Source organism: Ostrinia nubilalis, chromosome 3, assembly GCF_963855985.1.
Source record: "Ostrinia nubilalis chromosome 3, ilOstNubi1.1, whole genome shotgun sequence".
Lineage (NCBI taxonomy): Eukaryota > Metazoa > Arthropoda > Insecta > Lepidoptera > Crambidae > Ostrinia > Ostrinia nubilalis.
The window spans coordinates 11164271-11183828 of record NC_087090.1 but is presented as its reverse complement, the minus strand read 5'-3'; the positions used below and the strand labels follow the sequence as shown (position 1 = coordinate 11183828).

The following is a 19558-nucleotide window of genomic DNA, read 5'->3' as shown; positions in this document are numbered from 1 at the left end:
TTTGTTGAAACTTTGTAGTATTATTGTTTATAACCCAGAATAACATATAGGCTATAATTTATGACGATCTGTGACAAACGAAATTTCACGCGGGTGAAGCCGCGGGCAAAAGCTTAAGAGCATAAATTATACACACATGATTTTTTTGGTTTTCAATTTATTTGCACCTTTACTACTAATATTTAATAATTTTGATTGTTCGGTCGGTCTGACTGTAAACCAGGGTTCGAAATTATCACGATAATTACGTTTCATGATATCTGATAATTATCGGATAATCGTTGCTTTGTTTTTGGTTGCTGATTGTTGTCAAGATATCCATCGCTAGTTGTATAAAGTTTGGAAAATAGATAAATATTTTGACGCCAGATAACTAGTGATCATTTAACGCCCACCACTAGACGCAAGTGCGGAAATACACGTTCGAAAACGTCGAATGCAGTTTATTTTCACGAGCGCATTTTTTTTTTTGTTATTATCAACCGATAATTATCCTTTCGAACCCTGCTGTAAACTGCCTTGTTATGCATAAAAAAAAACATTTTTAAGTATATTTTTAGGGTAGGTCAGAGGTTAAGCTAGCAGTTTGATTCATCAATTTTGAGACACAATTTAGGTATATTATTTATCTGCTCACTACCTTATCTACTTTTTAAAAAAATATAATAAATATTTAAAAACAATTAACCTGTTGTCTGCAGGCTCTTTGGCATCACCTGCTACTCCAGAAGTAGAATTACCAGCAAAGCTGTCTGTGCCACCAAGATCAGTAAGTCCTTCCAACATACCGCTTCCATCATCACCAAATAAATTATATGAGTCCATCACTCTTTAAGAGTGAAGTAAAATGATTTTATGTTGAAATATCCAATGATGACTTGGTATATCCATTGTAACCTAAAATAAAATATAAACTCAATTTAAGTAAGCTAATCTAATTGATTAGTAATCAAACCAGTAGGTCTAGGATGCCCCTTTTCCTCTGATCCTATTAATTTGTCCTACTAGTAGGACCACCAAGAAATCTAGTTCCTCGTGGCCCTATCATTGTTAATCTGCCTCTATGTAAATAACAAGGATTGTTTCAATTCAATGAGTCATGTTCGCGGAAATAGAAAATCATTACATTAATTATTTATTGTAACTTAAACATTATTTTTTTAACACACTAGTATTTTAATTTTCCAAAGGTCACTGGGCAACTAAGTATGAAAACTATACCCACGGCCTACAGGAACAAAATTGGTTTGGATGTTAAGATAAACGTCTATAGTTTACGAATATACATATATGTCGCATCAATGTAGAATATGGGAATCTACCCAGAAACTGAAATATACAATTTAAGAGATATCCTCAGGTGATAAGATATTTTTGCATTGAATGTACTTTTATTTAGCTGGTACCAGCAGTGAAGACAAGTGGGACTGTGGGATAATTTATAAATAAAACAAATAGGTAGGTACTTACAGAATCATTTTGTTTTTATACTACATTATCAGTGTCTACAGGCACGATAGTCGATAGTATCATCCAAGAACCCTGCTGGTGCATCTATTTGTTCTTGGTGTCTGGCTCAAGACAAAAAATAGACCATGCTGGCTATATGTATGTGTCCGATGGTTCGGCGATTTAATTCACAAATTAAGGACTCCGGTTCCTATGTTTTAAGTGAAGCGAAACATCCTTGTTATTTACATACATAAATATCATTGGACATTTTACACTACGCTTCTAGTCCCAAACTAAGCAAAGGTTGTACTATGAGTACTAGTCAACGGATATAAACATACTTAAATACTTTTTTTTATAAATACATACATATTATACATAGTAACACCCAGACCCATCACAGAAATTAAAATTCATCATTTCAATTTCTGCCCGGCCGGGAATCGAACCCGGAACCTCTTGGCATAGTAGTCCGTTATGAACCACTACACCAAACGGCCGACACAATAGGCAAACATACAAGATACACATACATACAAGAGGCAAATTAACAAAGAAGGGGGCCACGAGGGACTAGATTTCCTGGTGGTCCTACTAGTAGAAGCAGATTAACAATAATAGGACCACGAAGAACTAGACTTCCTGGTGGTCCAGGACAAAATAGTAGGACCACGAGGAAACAGGGATAGGACCTGCCCGCCAAGATGAGAGTTTATCGCGCCATTATAACGATTTTACGCGGTAACGATTTTCACGTCTAAAATAATCGATATAATATTATCACGGCGCGCGTCCTAGCACGGCAGGATAGCATTTTTTTTTCGTACACACCGGCGCACAGTGGGACGAATTTCAGATTTGCGGACATAGCACGTTTTTGTTACATATATTTTTTTATTATGCCAATCGATAGCACCATATAAGGCGATCGGATCTTATTCTGGGTATTTTTTTCGTAAACATTAATTGAATATTAAATAAAAATGTATGGGACAATATCTAAAATATTCTACAAGTTCCAAGTCTTGGCAGATGAGCGATGAGCTGAGCTCGATAATTTGTTAATCTACGAGTGTTTATAAAGACGTCCGTTCTCCTGATAATAATAATGTGAAGCTGAACTTAGGTACTTTTTCTATTTTTTCTTAAGAATTATTTTAAGTACCAAACTAAAAAGAATAACATGAATATTATAATGTCATGGATGTTAAGGCCTGAATCCTTATACAGGGTGGAAACGATAAGTGATCTCACTCGATTATTTCTAAACTATACAAGATATCCAAAAACTGGTTACTGATCCTGAAAGTGCTTTACGAGTTCTATCCAACGGTACCAATAATAGGTTACCAAATAAACTGAATCTATCTGAAAATTCAATGTTTCCGGCTTCCATACATGTAGTAAAATCACGTAATATTAAAAACTATACAAGATATCCAAAAACTGGTTACTGCTCCTGAAAGTGCTTTACGAGTTCTATCCAACGGTACCAATAATAGGTTACCAAATAAACTGAATCTATCTGAAAATTCAATGTTTCCGGCTTCCATACATGTAGTAAAATCACGTAATATTAAAAACTATACAAGATATCCAAAACCTAGTTACTGATCCTGAAACTGCTTCAGGAGCTCTATCCAACGGTACCAATAATAGGTTACAAAATAAACTGGATCTATCCGAAAATTCAATGTTTCCAGCTTCCATACATTTAGTACTGCCACAGTCATGACAGTCATGTCTTGATGATATTATAGCAAGTAAAGCCTAAAACCAATGTTTTTCATGAATAATTTTAAATAAGAATGCAATTTGGAGTTTAATTTAAGTGTTTATTATTGAATAAAAAAAATTAACACTTCCAACATTGTGTGGCTGGCATACATTTAGTATGGAGCCTGAAAACATTGAATTTTCGGATAGATCCAGTTAAATCTGTAACCTATTACTGATACCGTTTGAAAGAGCTCGTGAAGCACTTTCAGGATCCATAACCAGTTTTTCGATATCTTGTATAGTTTAGAAATAATCGAATGAGATCACTTATCGTTTCCACCCTGTAGATATAACTTGAAATCTACAAAAAATATGAACGAGTTGAATAAACCGTCTTGTTAAAAGCACAGACATCCGTAACCGTAACCGCAACTTCCGGATATCCGAAATAAAAAATATCCGTAACCGAAACCGGTATAATATTATTCCTATATCCTTAACCGTATCCATAACCGAAACTACATATATCCATAACATCCCTAATGTAAAGCTATACAGGGTGGCCAGGGAGTTGACGTTCAAAGCTAAAATTTAGGTTCCTCACATCAAGGTGTATCTAAATCACCCCCATGTATCATGTTCTACGATTTTGCTTAGTTTAGGAAATAGAGTTAATTTTGTGATACATATTTTTCTTAAATTTCTTGGTTTTTTAATTTTTTAGAGTTCCGTAGTCCTGAGTCAAGGAACCCATATTGTTTCGATATGTCTGTCTGTCCGAGGTTTTGCTTGAAAACTATTGGCACTAGAGCTGTAATTTTGTGGAGGTATGTATGGACAAAACGGTACAATAAGTTTGAAAAAAAAATTTTTTAGGGTAGCTCCCCTACATGTAAAGTGGGGATGATTTTTTTTTCATCCCTTACCCTATCGTGTGGGGTATCGTTGGATAGGTCTTTTAAAATGACACACTCAGCCCTCTGTTTTTGGTTGGTTATTTAGAACTTAGGCCGCCATCACACGGACTGCACTACAACAACTGCAACCGCACGAAGTCGCATCAGCAACCGCACGCAGTCGCTATATTCAACGGTATGCAGTTGTCTGCTGACTTTCTCAAGGAGACAAGGTTCAAAATATAAAAACTATCACGGACTTTGTATGGGAGGTCCAAAGATTTTCATATTTCGTTCGACCCACATTTCTTGTATGAACCCTATACCTTACCTATACACCCACGAAATTTGTCTAACGTTCTACCAAAAACCCTGATATGCAAGCATGTTATAGGGCTTGTGATTCGACTCAAGTATGTAACACCGCCTGCATCCAAAAATATACTTATTGGCTAAAAACGCAAGCGTGGATGTCCCGCTAAAGCAGGAGCTACTTTAATTTTTTTTTTTTTCCTTTTCTAATCTGCTACTTGGCAATCTGTTTCCGCGAAACAATAATCCAATTATATGTCCGATTTCAATCCGGTTCTTGAGGCGTTCAGTAAGAGACTAGTCCAGTGAGTCATCTCTTATTCTTTCACTGCGAATCTTTTCGCTAGGTTTTGAATGCTATGTCTCTTCAGTCTAGAAAAGTGGAGACTGCCAGTTCCTTGCAGTTGAGAGGCGAGTTCGTTTCTGTGACTATCCAGTCTCAGTTGATAACTTTTACTGTACTTTTCAATTTGCTGTTTCACTGTATCCAGCTTGATATCCATGTACATAATCTTGTTACTGACATAGGGAGGTATCTTAAAAATGCCTCTTATGGTTTTGCTCTGGAACCTTTCGAGTATTTCTATGTTGCTGTGACTTGCTGAACCCCATAGTTGGATCCCGTAGGTCCAGATTGGCCTGATAATGCTTTTGTATATTGACATTTTGCAGCTGTTGGTTAGCTGTGATTCGCGTCCAATAAGCCAGTACATACCTCTGATTTTGAGATCTAATTGTTTGCGCTTTGTCCATATATGTTTTTGCCACGTCAGTCTGCGGTCGAGATGCATTCCCAGATACCTCGCATTGTCCGATTGCGGAACTTCCCTGTTATACAGTTTCACAGGTGGGCAGGTGTCTCTTCTAAGTGTGTACGTAACATGCACCGATTTGTATGTATTTGCTTTAATACGCCATTTGCCAAACCATTCTTCGATTTGAGACAAGTGTGTCTGGAGATTCTCTGAGGCAATTTCAGGATTTTCATGGACTGATAGGAGGGCAGTATCATCGGCATATGTGGCTGTAGTAGTCAAGCTATCTGCAGCTGGCAGGTCGGATGTGTAAATCAGGTAAAGTACAGGTCCAAGAATGCTACCCTGAGGCACCCCAGATTCAATCTTGTGCATTGCAGACAACTCTTCATTGTATTTGACTTCGAAACATCTCTGCTTAAGGTACGACTGGATGATGAGAAAGAACGAGTGAGGCACTGAATGTTTTATTTTGTACAGAAGTCCATTGTGCCAGACCGCCTCGAACGCCTGGCTTATGTCTAGGAATATAGCTGAACAGTATTTTTTGTTTTCCAGAGCTCTGCTTATTATATCGACCAGGCGATGAATCTGTTCGATTGTGCCGTGGCCTTCCCTAAAGCCGAACTGGTGCTTAGGTATGATATCCTGGAGGTGTTCTCGCAGTCTATTGAGGATAATTTTTTCCAATAGTTTGCCAATTAATGGGAGTAAGCTTATTGGTCGATAAGACGAGGTGAGGTGCTTTGCCTGGCTTCAATATCATTACCACTTGTGCTATTTTCCACTGACTAGGAAAAACTGACAATCTTAGGCACGCGTTGAATATGGCTACGATGAACATGATACCTTTTTTCGGGAGGTGTTTCAGGAGTGTTGCATCAATCTGGTCGTATCCAGGAGCCTTGCAGTTCTTAAGACGACGGATCTCTGTGATCAGTTCCTTGGGTGTGACACTTTTCAACGGCAGACATAACTGTGTAGCTGCTCCAAGACTATCCTCAATCATGCTGTCATGGTCCGTATCACAGCTTGGCAATGGCTGGAAGACTTTGTGTAAGTGGTCAGCAAAGGTGTTGGCTTTTTCCAAGTCCGAACGCGCCCATGTTACCGGTCGAATGCAAATGGGCGTTGTTGGGAACCGATTGGTGGACCAACCTCTTTTTTATATTGTCTATGTTTTTTATACTTTTTTTATTACTTTTGATACCTTTTGTTTAGATTGAAGTTTAATGTTTTTTGATAGCCGTTGTGGGCATATTTTGCAGGAATACATCTTCATTTTAACCGAAGGTTTTTCTTATTTCCGCACGCCCGAGCGGCTGTCCGCAACATAGCTTCGAGCCGGATCTACATTTAGCCCCGAACCGAAGGATTTTGGTAACTATGATAACGCGGAGCAGAGGTAAGTCCACTGCGACAGCTTCCGCACATCAACCTGTAGAGGCGACTCCCTCTGACCCTCATTCTGCCCATCATGCCATTGGGGAGGCGTCAGATCGCCAGTCAAATTCATCCCATCGATCATCTCAAACTCGACATTCGTCGAGAAGCGCACGCTCAGTCGTGGCGCAACGCCTGTCGGCAGAGGCCCGACATGCTGCTGCAATCCTCAAGATCGAGGAAGAAAAAGAAGCTCGGTTAAGTCAATTAAGGATAGAAGCCCAAAATAGAGCTCTTGCTGCCGAGCTGGCAACCTTGGAAGCAGCATCATCCAAGGTGGCTTCGAATTCTTCGCATGCTAATTCTGTCCAATCTTGGCTTCACAGTTTGCCGGCCGAGTTCCCACCTTCCACTCAACCTCCAATCCCGGAAGCCGTGGGTCCTGTCATCCCGCAACCAGCTCCTCTTCCTCGCCCGCACGACCCTCAAGCTCCACATCGTGCGGAGGAGAACCGCAACAGCGCCGTTGAAGATTTGGCACGAGCTATAATGTCACTTGGTAATAAGCCCAGGATTTGTGACTTGCCAATCTTCACGGGTAAGGCTACGGATTGGTTACCTTTTAGGCACACGTATAAGCAGACATCTACAGCATTTACGTCATCGGAAAACCTAGCTCGGATCAGATCAGCCTTAAGAGGAGAGGCTGCTCTTTCTGTCTCAGCATTGGCCTTAACAGCTACTGATCCTCAGGAACTTTTAAGGGCACTAGAGGACCGTTTTGCACGCCCTGAGTTCATTCTCGCTGAGGAACTTTCAGTAGTTAGAGCGCTACCTAGGTTGCACGGCGACTATAAAGATTTGAACCTCATTGCCTGTAGAGTGCAAAATTTAATAGCTACAGTGAAACATTTAGACCGTAAAGAATATCTTTATTCACCCGATTTGTACAATTCACTTTTAGTCAAATTAACACCGCTTCTTCGCAGCCTGTGGATTCACTACGCAGCTAAACATTCCTCAAGCTGCACGAAGCTGGAGATGCTAGCAGATTTCTTGAGCGAGGAAGCGCGTTGTCACGCCCAGTTTGGCCTTCACTTCCAAATTCCCAGTGAACGTGTTGAACACACGAAACACAAACGTGTTGATTTTTGTCACAACACTTTTGTACACGATTCTGGAGTATGCGGTTTTTGTAACGGTAGACATGTTTTGGCTGATTGTCCTAAATTTAAAAACGTTTCCGCAGACGAAAGAATGATTTTTATTTGCAAATCTCGCCGATGTTTTTATTGTTTAGGTGAGAAACGTCATCTTTGGCGTAAATGTAAGTCTGGTCGATGTGACATTGACGGCTGTCAGTATTTTCATCATAAATTACTGCATGGTGCTAGCATGCCAGTTCGACAGACGTCAACGTCACACCAAAAAGTAACGTCTACGCCACAACAAAAAGTTTTCTCAACTGAAACTAATACTCCTTTGGAAAAATCCACATCGACTCAACCATCGAGTACAGTCGATAACAACTCTACTTACGCGAGTTCCCATGAACCGTTCCAGTCTCAGAAAGTTTTACTGAAAGTGTTACCGGTCATAGTTAGCGGTCCTTTAGGTGATATAGAGACGTTAGCTCTTTTGGATGACGGTTCCACAGCTACGTTAATTGACTCAGACATTGCTGATCGTTTGGGTTTGAGTGGACCAGAAGGTCGTGTACGCGTTCAAGGAGTAGGAGGAATGTCCAGGGAGGATAAAACTCGTTTTGTCAGTTTCAAAATTAAAGGAAAGTATACTTCTACTTCATACACAATTAATAATGCAAGAACTATAAAGAACTTGAACTTTTCTAAACAATCTGTTAATTATTCTGATATTTCAGCATGTGCACATCTGTCAGAGATTGCAAAAGAAATTTCATTTACTGAAGGTACCCCTACTATTTTAATAGGAGCAGGGGACTGGCATCTTTCTATTGCTCGTGAAGTCAGGTTAGGTTCGCGTGACCAACCAGTCGCGACTTTAACGCATTTGGGCTGGGTGGTACATGGCGCTAGCGCTAGCAATAGTAAGACCAAGTCAGTTGAGTTCGTCAATCATTTAGACGTTATTGAGGAATCTTCATTAGAGACTTTAGATTTTTTAGTTAGGGAGAATTTTAAATCGGAGGCACTCGGTGTGTCTAAACTCCCGCGATCATTTGGGTCTCAACAACAACGAACTATTCATCTTCTAGACGACCGTCTCTCGAGCGGTCAATTTGGTGATGTTTTAAGCTTTCGTCCTGAGTTCCCTGAGGAGTTTCCGTCCAGGTTAACCAAACGCGACGTACTTTCTTATTTTACGCGTTTGATTAATCCGATGGGCATTTTATCGCCATTTATCATTCACGGACGAATCCTCCTCCAGGCTACCTGGACAGCCAAGGTTGGCTGGGATGAGGCCTTACCCAGCGACCAGTTGAAGCTTTGGCCAAATACTGAACCTTCGTCAGCTCTAAGTATAGAATGCTTTCGAAAATTTAAGAACATTGATAGCATTCATGTAACGGTAGATACGTCTAGCCCGGTCGTAGCAGATTCGACGCGTTTTTCTGTTTGGCTGGGATTTGTGCGCGCGAATGCTCGCGCGCACCAATTTATCAAAATTCTTACAAATCGAATAAATTCAAAATTAATTTCGACTCGTTTGGATAGTCTTTTAAATCATCATTCACGACGTCCATCCTCATCTCGTCATGTCATGAAGCTTTTGGAACCTCTTGAAGATGAAGACCTGCTGAGGGCTGAGCGACATATATTCAGGAGTTGCCAGAAGGAATCCTTTCCGGAGGAATATGAGGCGCTGCAAAGGTCTGCCCCAGTTGAGAAACAGAGCCGATTTTGGAAGCTCGCACCGTATATGGACGATGAAGGCATTGTTCGACTCCGCGGTCGCATCGATACAACGGAAGCTCCAGTTTCTACAAAGCGTCCCATGCTCCTGGATGGCCGTCATAGAAAAGTACAGCTTATGTTAAGATACTACCACCAGAAAGCTGCGCATGCCCAACCAAGACTCGTGATGAATGAAGTCCGTCGAGGTTTTTGGGTGCTTCATCTGCGGGCCTCCATTCGATCCATCGTTCTACAGTGTGCCTGGTGCATTCTGAAAGCCATATCTTCCCCCATTGGAGACCTACCTCCGGAGAGACTAGTGCATCACCGGCGCCTTTTACTTACGCGGGGCTAGATTACATGGGTCCAGTTCAAATCACAGTGGGGCGAAAGCATGAGAGACGTTTGGATCGCACTTTTCACCTGCTTGACTGCAAGAGCGATCCATTTGGAGCTGGTGGCCAGTTTATCGACAGACAGCGCGCTCATGGCGTTGGAGGCATTTTATTGCACGACGCGGCACTCCATTGAAGATTTTTCCCGACAATGGGACGGCTTTCGTCGGCGCTTCCAACATATTGAAGTCCATGGCAGAAGCTGGAGCCAACCCTGGCATTTCTTGGTTCTATCACCCGCCAATGGCTCCGCACATGACGCCCCGTAGAGACTGCCTTGTATGCCATGCTCCGAGAAACGCAGAGGCTCTTGCTAATAGCCGCCCACAGTCCACTGCAGATATACCAGCCGACCCTCATTGCCCTGAAGCCCTTACACCGTTCCATTTCATTTTAGGTGCTTCATTCCCATTCCATCCAGGCTGATCCACCTGTCGGTGCACCCCTAGAGTAGTGTGGCTTCGCCACAGGAGGGGAGGATGTTGGGAACCGATTGGTGGACCAACCTCTTTTTTATATTGTCTATGTTTTTTATACTTTTTTTATTACTTTTGATACCTTTTGTTTAGATTGAAGTTTAATGTTTTTTGATAGCCGTTGTGGGCATATTTTGCAGGAATACATCTTCATTTTAACCGAAGGTTTTTCTTATTTCCGCACGCCCGAGCGGCTGTCCGCAACAGGCGTTATTTGGCTTTTGGGGCGCTTAAGCTTTGAGGTTGCCTTCCACAGGGAGTAGTTGGTGTCGCTAGTAGCAGTCAGCTTGCTAAGATACGACTGTAAGTTGGTGCTTCTCATATCTTTTATCAGCGATTTAACTTCTGCGGATGCTCTGTTAAAAGCAGTCTTGTCACTGGGATATCTAGAGCTATGCCAAATCCTACGGAGTCTGCGTCGTTCTTGGATTTTATTTCTTATACCAGCTGGGTATATATGCTCTTTTGGACTGTATGCTTTACGTAGAGGTGTAGATTCAATTACAGCAGTGTGTATTATCCTGTTCAAAGTCTCCACGGCAGATTCTATGTCTTCGATAGTCTTAAGAGGGACCCTGAGGTTCACTTCTGAGGTTATCCTGGTTTCGTAGTCTTCCCAATTGGTGTTTCTGTTATGGATTTTGTTCGGTACTTCTGTTAGGATAGCCTTGCAGTCAATGTTGAGAATAACCGGAGTATGGTCAGAGGAGAGGTCTATAACATTTTCAGCGCTCATGTTGTTACTTGACAGTCACTTAAACACAAAAAAGTCCAGCAAGTCGGGAATTCTGGCTTGATCTGTGGGCCAATAAGAGGGTTCGCCCGAGGAGATGCACTCAAGGTTGAGGTCTCCCAGAGTTCGGTAAAGCTGTCTTCCTTTCGGGTTGATTAGACGGGAACCCCAATATGTGTGTTTCGCATTCCAATCGCCTCCACTAATAAAGCGGCTGCCTAGTGTACTTATTCCTTGTAGTTTTCATTTGTTATAGTGTGGCGAGGGGGGCAGTAGATTGATGATATAGTCATTTCCGCCTTAGTGTCACAGAGCTTAATCTGTGATGCTTGAATTTTTTCCGTGCAGAATTCTTCAATTGGGTAGTGCTTTATGTTTGACCTAACTATGACCGCCGATCCTCCATGTGCCCGGCCGGATGGGTGATTAGTGGTATAAACATTGTAGTTATCAATGGAGATGTGGCTTTTTGTGGTTAACCTTGTTTCAGATATTAGTGCTATACTTATATTTTCTGTATTGAGGAATGTCTCTAGTTCTTGTCTACGCTCTGTGAGCCCGTTGGCGTTCCATGTCATAATTCGCATTTTTTGGTTTATTTTGGCTGTAGGAGGCTGCTAAATAGTTGTATCATACGATTCATCATGCTGTCCATCATGTTAGTCATGATTATTTGAAATTTGGTAAACATTCTGTCAATTATTATTTCTAAGTTTTCTAGTCCTGCTGTCGAATGGGCTGCTCCGATTTTTCTTCGGTATTTCTTGCTTTCACAACTTCGGCAAATGATTTGAAGGGTCTTTTTGATTTTGTTTTAGGAGTTTGAGGTGCTTTGTTCCTGTGCCAGTCAGGACCAATTGCAGGGAATGTCTCATCTATTTGGTCGAACTTACGATCCGCTGTCGGGTTTTTATTAAGAATGAATTGTTTTAATCCAGTTGGTTGTCTGTCGTCAGCGACTTTGGTAAATTGGTGACCATTATCATTGTAGGTTTTGTGTGGTTTAATTTCTCCTGTTCTTTGGTTCAGCTTTAGAATTTGTTCTTTGTACTGTTTGTATTTTGAGCAGCCTCTGTAGCTAGCAGGATGGCTTTCCTGGCAGTTAGCGCATGTTGCTTCTGTGTCTCGACTTTTTTTACATGTGCTTGTTGGGTGGTCGTGCCCACATTTGACGCATCTAAAAGGTCTGAAGCATTGGTTCTTGGAGTGTCCGAATCTTTGGCATCTCTTACACTGGATGACTTCCCTTTTCTTGTAGGGTGTTTCAAATGTTACCTTCATGTTATTGAGCATCTTTACCTGGAAAATGTCTTTATTGTTTTGTTTAGGCTCTAGGTCTACATAGAAAAGAGGAAGAGCTTCTTTGGTAGTTCTGTGGAGGACCTTAACCACTTGCCTCACGTCATGTCCTAGTTTTTCCAACTCTAAGGCAATATCTGATGTATCCTCGGATGGGTGCAGGCCACGAAGTACAACCCTGTATGCTCTTTCACATTTTAATCTATATGTGTAGTGGCTTACATTTTCGTCAATAAATTTTTCTCTTATTATTTTGTACATGTCAATATTTTTCGGCATTATTTTTTCCCGCTAAAGCAGGAGCTACTTTAATAATTAAATAAAAACTACAGAAAGTAGAAGTTACAATTTGTATTCGATTCTTGATCTTAACATACTGTGATTAATATTGAATTATTCGATTATTATGACAAATAAAATGGTATTTAATTTAGATAAACTGCAGTGCACGATAAAATAATTAGGCGTACCTAAGTTTTTAAATAAATGATGCAATAGATTTACTATTATTAAATATGCATTAATAAAATAGCTCCACTTTTAAATAAACAGCAATGTGTCACTTACTAAAATTGCTGCTAAGATTTTAGTATTTTTGAGATAACTAAACATCTGGTAAGCCAGATAATAGATACAAAATGAGACATTCTAGAGACAATTAAATTAGCAATTCCAAGCATGGACCTATAAAAAAAGTCGGACGGATTCTCATCAACAAAATACTGTGACATTAGGATACACCAGCTTGCCTGTACGTACAGGCCGGCACGCACACATTCACACCCTGATACACCACTTCGAGTACAAACTTCACACAGTTGACACATTTAAGCAGCGAAAAAACAACACGAATACGACATGTCTTGTGTGATGAAATTGTGTAAAAACCGTTCTGTTCGAACAAACAAAAATTAAGGAATCACATTTCACAAGCAAAATAATAATCCAATCACTTATTTCCCGACATTAAAATATTGAAATTAATTGAAATCAAACGTCATTCACTCGAAAAAATAATACGTCAAAGACCAGTGTTCTCAGTTATTTACGTGGGAAAATTACCCGAAATATGGGAAATTAATAATAATTTTAGGACTTTTTAGTTATTTATTACGCATACTATGGAAATAAAATAATGCATCATAATAATTGTGTTTTAATGGGATATATTTTAATAGGCAAATTTGATCCTTCCCAAAAATGTGGAACTGCGAAATTCAAATTTTCTTACATTGATTGCAAGTCAGTGTCAGGTTGTATGTTTTAAAAAAAAATCTATCAGAGATAATAATAATATGTTGATGATGCATAAGATTATGATTATAATGTACACAAGATTCGTAATTTGTAACTGCGTGAATCATTTTTGATCAACATTATATACCTACCCTGACACACTGACTTGCAAACAATGTAAGAAAATTTGCACATAGAAAATTTCGCGCCTACCTCAACGCATTCACCTTTCATCCTTTTAAAATGGCACGGAATAATTCTGTCTACATTTCCAAGTAACATCTGCCGATCTATGTTTTTCTTAAAATAAATGGGTAAAATGTTTTGGCTAACATGGCATCCCTAAATTCACTCACACAATAGACAAACGCCAAAATTTTGCGTCACAGTTTTGTTGTAGCGCGAGTTCCGTCCGCCTTTTTTTATAGGTCCATGATTCCAAGTATTTTTGATTAATACATTTAGACACTATAAAAAGGAATCCCATACTGGATGTGTTTCCGGTCAAGTGAAAGTGATTGCAACCCTCATCATATTGTATGAACAACATTTTCAGTCAGGGCATTCAGTTAGTTGTGACAATGCAATCTGTCAGTGGTGCCTTTTGCGTTTTATACGCGTGTTTACGTGGTCAAATCGCATCTTTACCAAATATTATAAATACCAACAATGTTGTTCATACATAACATTCCAAACAAACTATTTTTAAATTTGCAGAAACCAGTGCTCCTGTATTCTTTATCTTCAGTCTTGAGTAAATCTTGACAGAAAGAAGAACGGTCATCTGTGACCCAGGCCCGACAGAAACGAGACATATCTCAGTTTTTTTGTCATGTCTTAATTAGTTAAATTATATATTTTTTATATTAGAAATCTATGTATAACACCAAAATATTACCCTTTGTTTTTGTTCGGGCGTTATACAAAAACTAATACAAAATGCCTATTTATCACCAAAATTGGTAAATGTATGTACCTAAATGTCTTTTACAGCTGCTATGGAAAGTATCTAGATACAGCCGGATTATACAGGGTTAAAACGATAAGTGATCTCACTCGATTATTTCTAATCTATACAAGATATCGAAAAACTAATTAATGATTCTGAAAGTGCTTCACGAGCTCTTTCAAATGGTACCAAATAATAGGTTACAGATTATGGAAGTTCGTAACATACATTTTTTGAATTTTGTAACTTCTCGTTTCCACCCTGTATAATCCGGCTGTATCTCCAGGTCACCTAGATGCATTCCATAGCAGCTGTAATAGACATTTAGGTACATACATTTACCAATTTTGGTGATAAATAGGCATTTTGTATTAGTTTTTGTATAACGCCTGAACAAAAACAAAGGGTTATATTTAGGTGTTATACATAGATTTCGAATATAAAAAATATATAATTTAACTAATTCAGACATGACAAAAAAACTGAGGTATGTCTCGTTTCTGTCGGGTCTGGGTTTTTTTTGTATGGGGCGTGACCGTTCTTCTTTGTTAATCTTCTCATTGGATGATGATGATTTTGCTAATGTGACCAAGGGGAAAAGCTATACGCTTATGAATATGAAGTTAACATATAGCGATACAGCTTCTCCCGTTAGGTTACATAGCAATTCTGCAACAGTTGTGAGATACTCCACAGTCAGCCTATTTCTGCAAGACTAGTAGTTTGCATTGTTTGTATGATGAAGCAAGTTACTTGGAAAATGCCTATTCACTCATGCCTTGAAGTCCATGGTGTTGTAGATTAATTCATTTTTAAATATAACATGGTTCCTCCTAAGTAAGCTAATGATAACAATTAAATGTTTAGAATTACTTAAGTGCCACAATTCTAAAGTATAATCTGATATTGATTTATTCCTTCAGCAAACAAACAATAGATATAAAAGCCCACAATTGGCAATTGACACATTTTACTTACAATATCCATAAAGGTAATCAGTTTTTTTGTAGTTTTCAAGTTAATGTGTTTTTAAATCATAAAATTTTCAGCTTCACATTTAGATATGAATATACAGTGTGAGTCACGATAAAGTGTACATTTATGAAAATAGGTGAAACTAGACCTATTTTTATCGACAAAAAAGAGGTCAAATTTTTTTTGCTTTTTTTTATTTTTTTAAAGTATTTTTTTCTTCCAATTAATTATCGTAAAGAAAACGTAATAACTTTTAAACTAAGAGGTATGTCCTGATAAAATAAAAACAGTAATAATGGTAAATAACAGGCGATACTAAAAAATACTCAGAAAATGGCAACAAATAATAAAAAACGACATTTTGAGAAAAATCTGCGAATTATTGTGTTTTTTGGTTATTTGATTAATTTCTCCAAATAATGCCCCCATAACAGGTGGTTTTTATTTCTTTGTGTTATTCTTTATCGTATTACCTTTGTAAAACCAAAAATTGCATGATACACATACAACTAAAATAGTAAGACACGGGGCTTAATGTATATGTTACGGTTAATGTGATAAATTGAAAATTATTAATAATAACCGGTTATTATGAATAATTCCCGACAGTCGCGGTGAAAGTGATAAATTAATCACATTTAACAGTGATTATTTAATAATTCAACCTTAGTACTAACAAATTTCATAAAAGAGAACAACATCTTGTGTACGTGCTCGTGTACAGCCAAACTTTTGAACGTTTTGATATCATATATTAATATAATTTGGCATAATGAGTTTGGAATGTTTCTTGCATAATATTACTTTTCCATGATGCCTATAACATAATGTTTTGATTTAAAGTGAAAAATAGGTTAAGGTGCGGCGGGGGTGGCCCTTGGGCCACCCCTAAGCCGCCTATTTAGTTTTATACACACATAAATGACCTCATATTAATCACATTTACCAAATCATGCGGTAATTATTCATAATAACCGGCGATTATTCATAATTTTCACATTTATCACTTTGACCGTAACATATACATACACCCTTAATATTGATATGTTTTGGTATTATTATGACAATAGATCAAAATCAGTCATCCCAACTTATCTTGAATAATAAATTGCAGCTAAAGAATTTATACCTTAATAAAAATAACAATTTGTCATTTTTTTCCCTGAAAATTTGTATTTTAAAGTTTACGCCGAAAATATTACTTACAAGTAAAATTTAATAGAGGATGTATGGAAGACGCTAAACAAATAAAAAGTGTTTGTTATCACACTATTTTTAATTACTTTTAATTGGTACTTACCAAAAAGATGAAAAAAAATGCATTTAAGTGAGAAATGAATAAATTATCAAAAAGATTTGTAAATTTTAGTACTCTGGAAAAATATTATCCTATGATGCTATCATGTGGAAAAATTATGGGTTAATCTGCTGGATGGTATGTAATACTCTAGCAGTTAGGCCCAGGTAGGTACATTAAGCTTTTAATAACCATGACATGGTTTCATTATACACAGTTAAAACTAGTTTATTGACCTAGGAGATAAAATTTAGGACTGGCACCACAATACTTATCTTAATAAAGACAAGTACTTTGCAGATTTCTTTCTAAATTTTTGGACAGTAGAACAAGAAGGATTTGTTCAAATAACAAGTTGTAACAACACTCAACCACGTCATACTACATTTCTAGCGTCATTAAAAGAAAATATTTTCAAAAACAACGTGTATTTTGTGCCTTTAGAACAGAAATTATCGAAAACTTTATACTTACGAAAAACGCCACACAACAAGGTAGATCACAAAATGGATACCATACTCAAAGTCGAGACTCCTGCCTGGCTAAACTAATTTCAATGAGCTAAATTGAATTTCAATATGTAGCAAGATATAAGTGATCTGATGAGAATAGTCGGCTAAAGATTTCTCTGGTCTATTTTATGGGAGATTCCACGAGTATAACAACAAATATTTCCACACCGATTATTCAAAATCACAAGAACGCCATTGCACTCGTCCGTCCATTTTGTTTCAACTTAATTTTTTAAATTGGTAAGTGGGCCAGTGATGGTGATGGGGGTGAATGATAGGTAACAGACTCGAAAGATAATGAAATCGATACTAGGTACAATCGATATCTTAGAAAATATGGCCTAGTTTTGAACCATATTTGAACAAAAAACTTGAACTTCTTGGCGGGAATCTGAAGTGTTTGGGCGACTATTAATGTGTAATAATGGTGGATTATTAACCATTGAGTGTTCGTGAACGTGCATGAGTGTGGGCAAGTGAAGCAAAACAGTGCATCGTGATTCTTCTGGTTCTTTCAAGTTATCCATAGGAGGTCTCAGTAAAGCACCACAACTTTACTGAGACTCAAAGGGTGGGAAGGGGTATCATCTATCATCCATCATTATATTACTTGATCTCATTTTGTAACTCGTATAATATCACTTAAATACTTGAAAATGGCACAAATCAAGTCGACCTCGACGTGTATTGCCAACATCATCAAAAAAGAAGAAGAACAAAAAACTTATTGAATGTAAATTAAGCATGATAATATTAATAGTAAATTAGAAACAACCAAAGCCTGATGTGAATTATCATGTGAGTTGAAACTAATTTTCAGTAATAGTTTTTACTTTTTACAATACTTATAGCCTGTGGCCGGATTGTGTAGGCGCCAAAGACCACACTGGAGACCCGGCTTTAGTTTGCATAGCTTACACAAACTATTTGTATAATATGATATTATGTTTGGAGACTAGAGATTTTAAAACGAAAAAGAAGTACGAGAGAATAATGAGAAAGAAAATAATAATAAATAATGATGACAAATACAACAAATTATGATTATTGATTAAATGAGAAGAGAATGGAGTATGTACCTATGTACCTACCTATCAATAACTTCTTTGGAAACAATCAGTATTCTGGGGTAAAAAGCAACTGCGGGGTGTAGTGCATAGAGATGGGTTTCCACCCGGGTAAAAACCCACATGAGGGTAAAAACCCAATAAAAACCCGTTTCATTCCACCCGTGGGTGTTTACACCGGGTGAAAACAAATAATTTTATAATTATTTCAATTGGTATCTTTTCTTTATTTTTATTGAATTTTTCTCATTTAAGTTTATTGATTAATAAGTAATAAGTCAAATTTAACACTAATATGCATTTATATCGTGGCCAAATCGTAAAATTGATCACGTTATGATGATGTGACCAATTATTTTATAAAATGGTGTTATTTCAAGAATCGTTGAACCGATTTAAAAGAAATTTAGTAGGAACACAATAATTTGTGATCATGGCAAGGACATGGAGGGGTGATGCCAAAGATGCCAAACTCTCTCTTTGATGACATTACGGTATAAAGTTACAAATAACAACACCAACTACAAAGTACTTCTGCTTAAAAACTTGAAATCGACCGCCCTTCCGCCACTGTAACGCATTGTAACGTTTTTCAAGACCTCCTCTCCCCCCAGATTGCATTACGTAACACTAGAACGCCCCCTTAGCAACAAATACCACTTCTCACTTTAAAAAAACGCTATTTTTGTTTTCACCCGCCAGAATGGGTGTTTTTACCCAAATCACCCAGTTTAAACCCAATCGGGTGAAATGGGTTTTTACCCACTACCCATCTCTAAGTGCAACATTTTTATGGAAAGAAATAAACATCTTTTCTTTTTTTAATCACGCTTATATTCATAAAACAAGGCCTTGCATTTTTAAATGAACTTAATTTTTTGATAGTTTTTAATGCTTTCATTTGAAATTTGCCATTTTCGCAGATATTTTTGGTGTCAAAGTGAGTCCAACAGTTGAAAGCAGATTTGATGGTGACTAACTTTGCAATTATCTACAACATAACTAACGGAAACAAAACAAATCTTGTTTACTTTGTATATTTGCTGAAAGGTAAGCGTTATTCAATTATTACCTATTTAGTTTTGGGTCATTTGAAATTTGAGGTCCGATTTTGTATTAAAAACGGGGTGAATAACAACGACATGATTATAGCTTAGTTTATCATGCTATCTTTATCAATGCTATCGTTATTTGCTGTAAGAACTATATGAATGCCTGTATGTCGT

General features: G+C 37.9%; 1 protein-coding gene across 1 annotated transcript in view; it reads right to left on the bottom strand.

The window, feature by feature from the left end:
• Nucleotides 1-17477, bottom strand: part of LOC135087927 (chromodomain-helicase-DNA-binding protein 7) — a 44211-nt gene extending 26734 nt beyond the window's left edge. Inside the window, exons 1-2 of the mRNA XM_063982782.1 lie at nt 17228-17477; nt 689-897 (exon numbers count right to left, since the gene is read on the bottom strand). Of these exons, the coding sequence (XP_063838852.1) occupies nt 689-825 (137 nt within the window). The 5' untranslated portion in view covers nt 826-897; nt 17228-17477. The remainder of the gene's footprint in view (nt 1-688; nt 898-17227) is intronic.
• Nucleotides 17478-19558: the final 2081 nt, after the last annotated feature.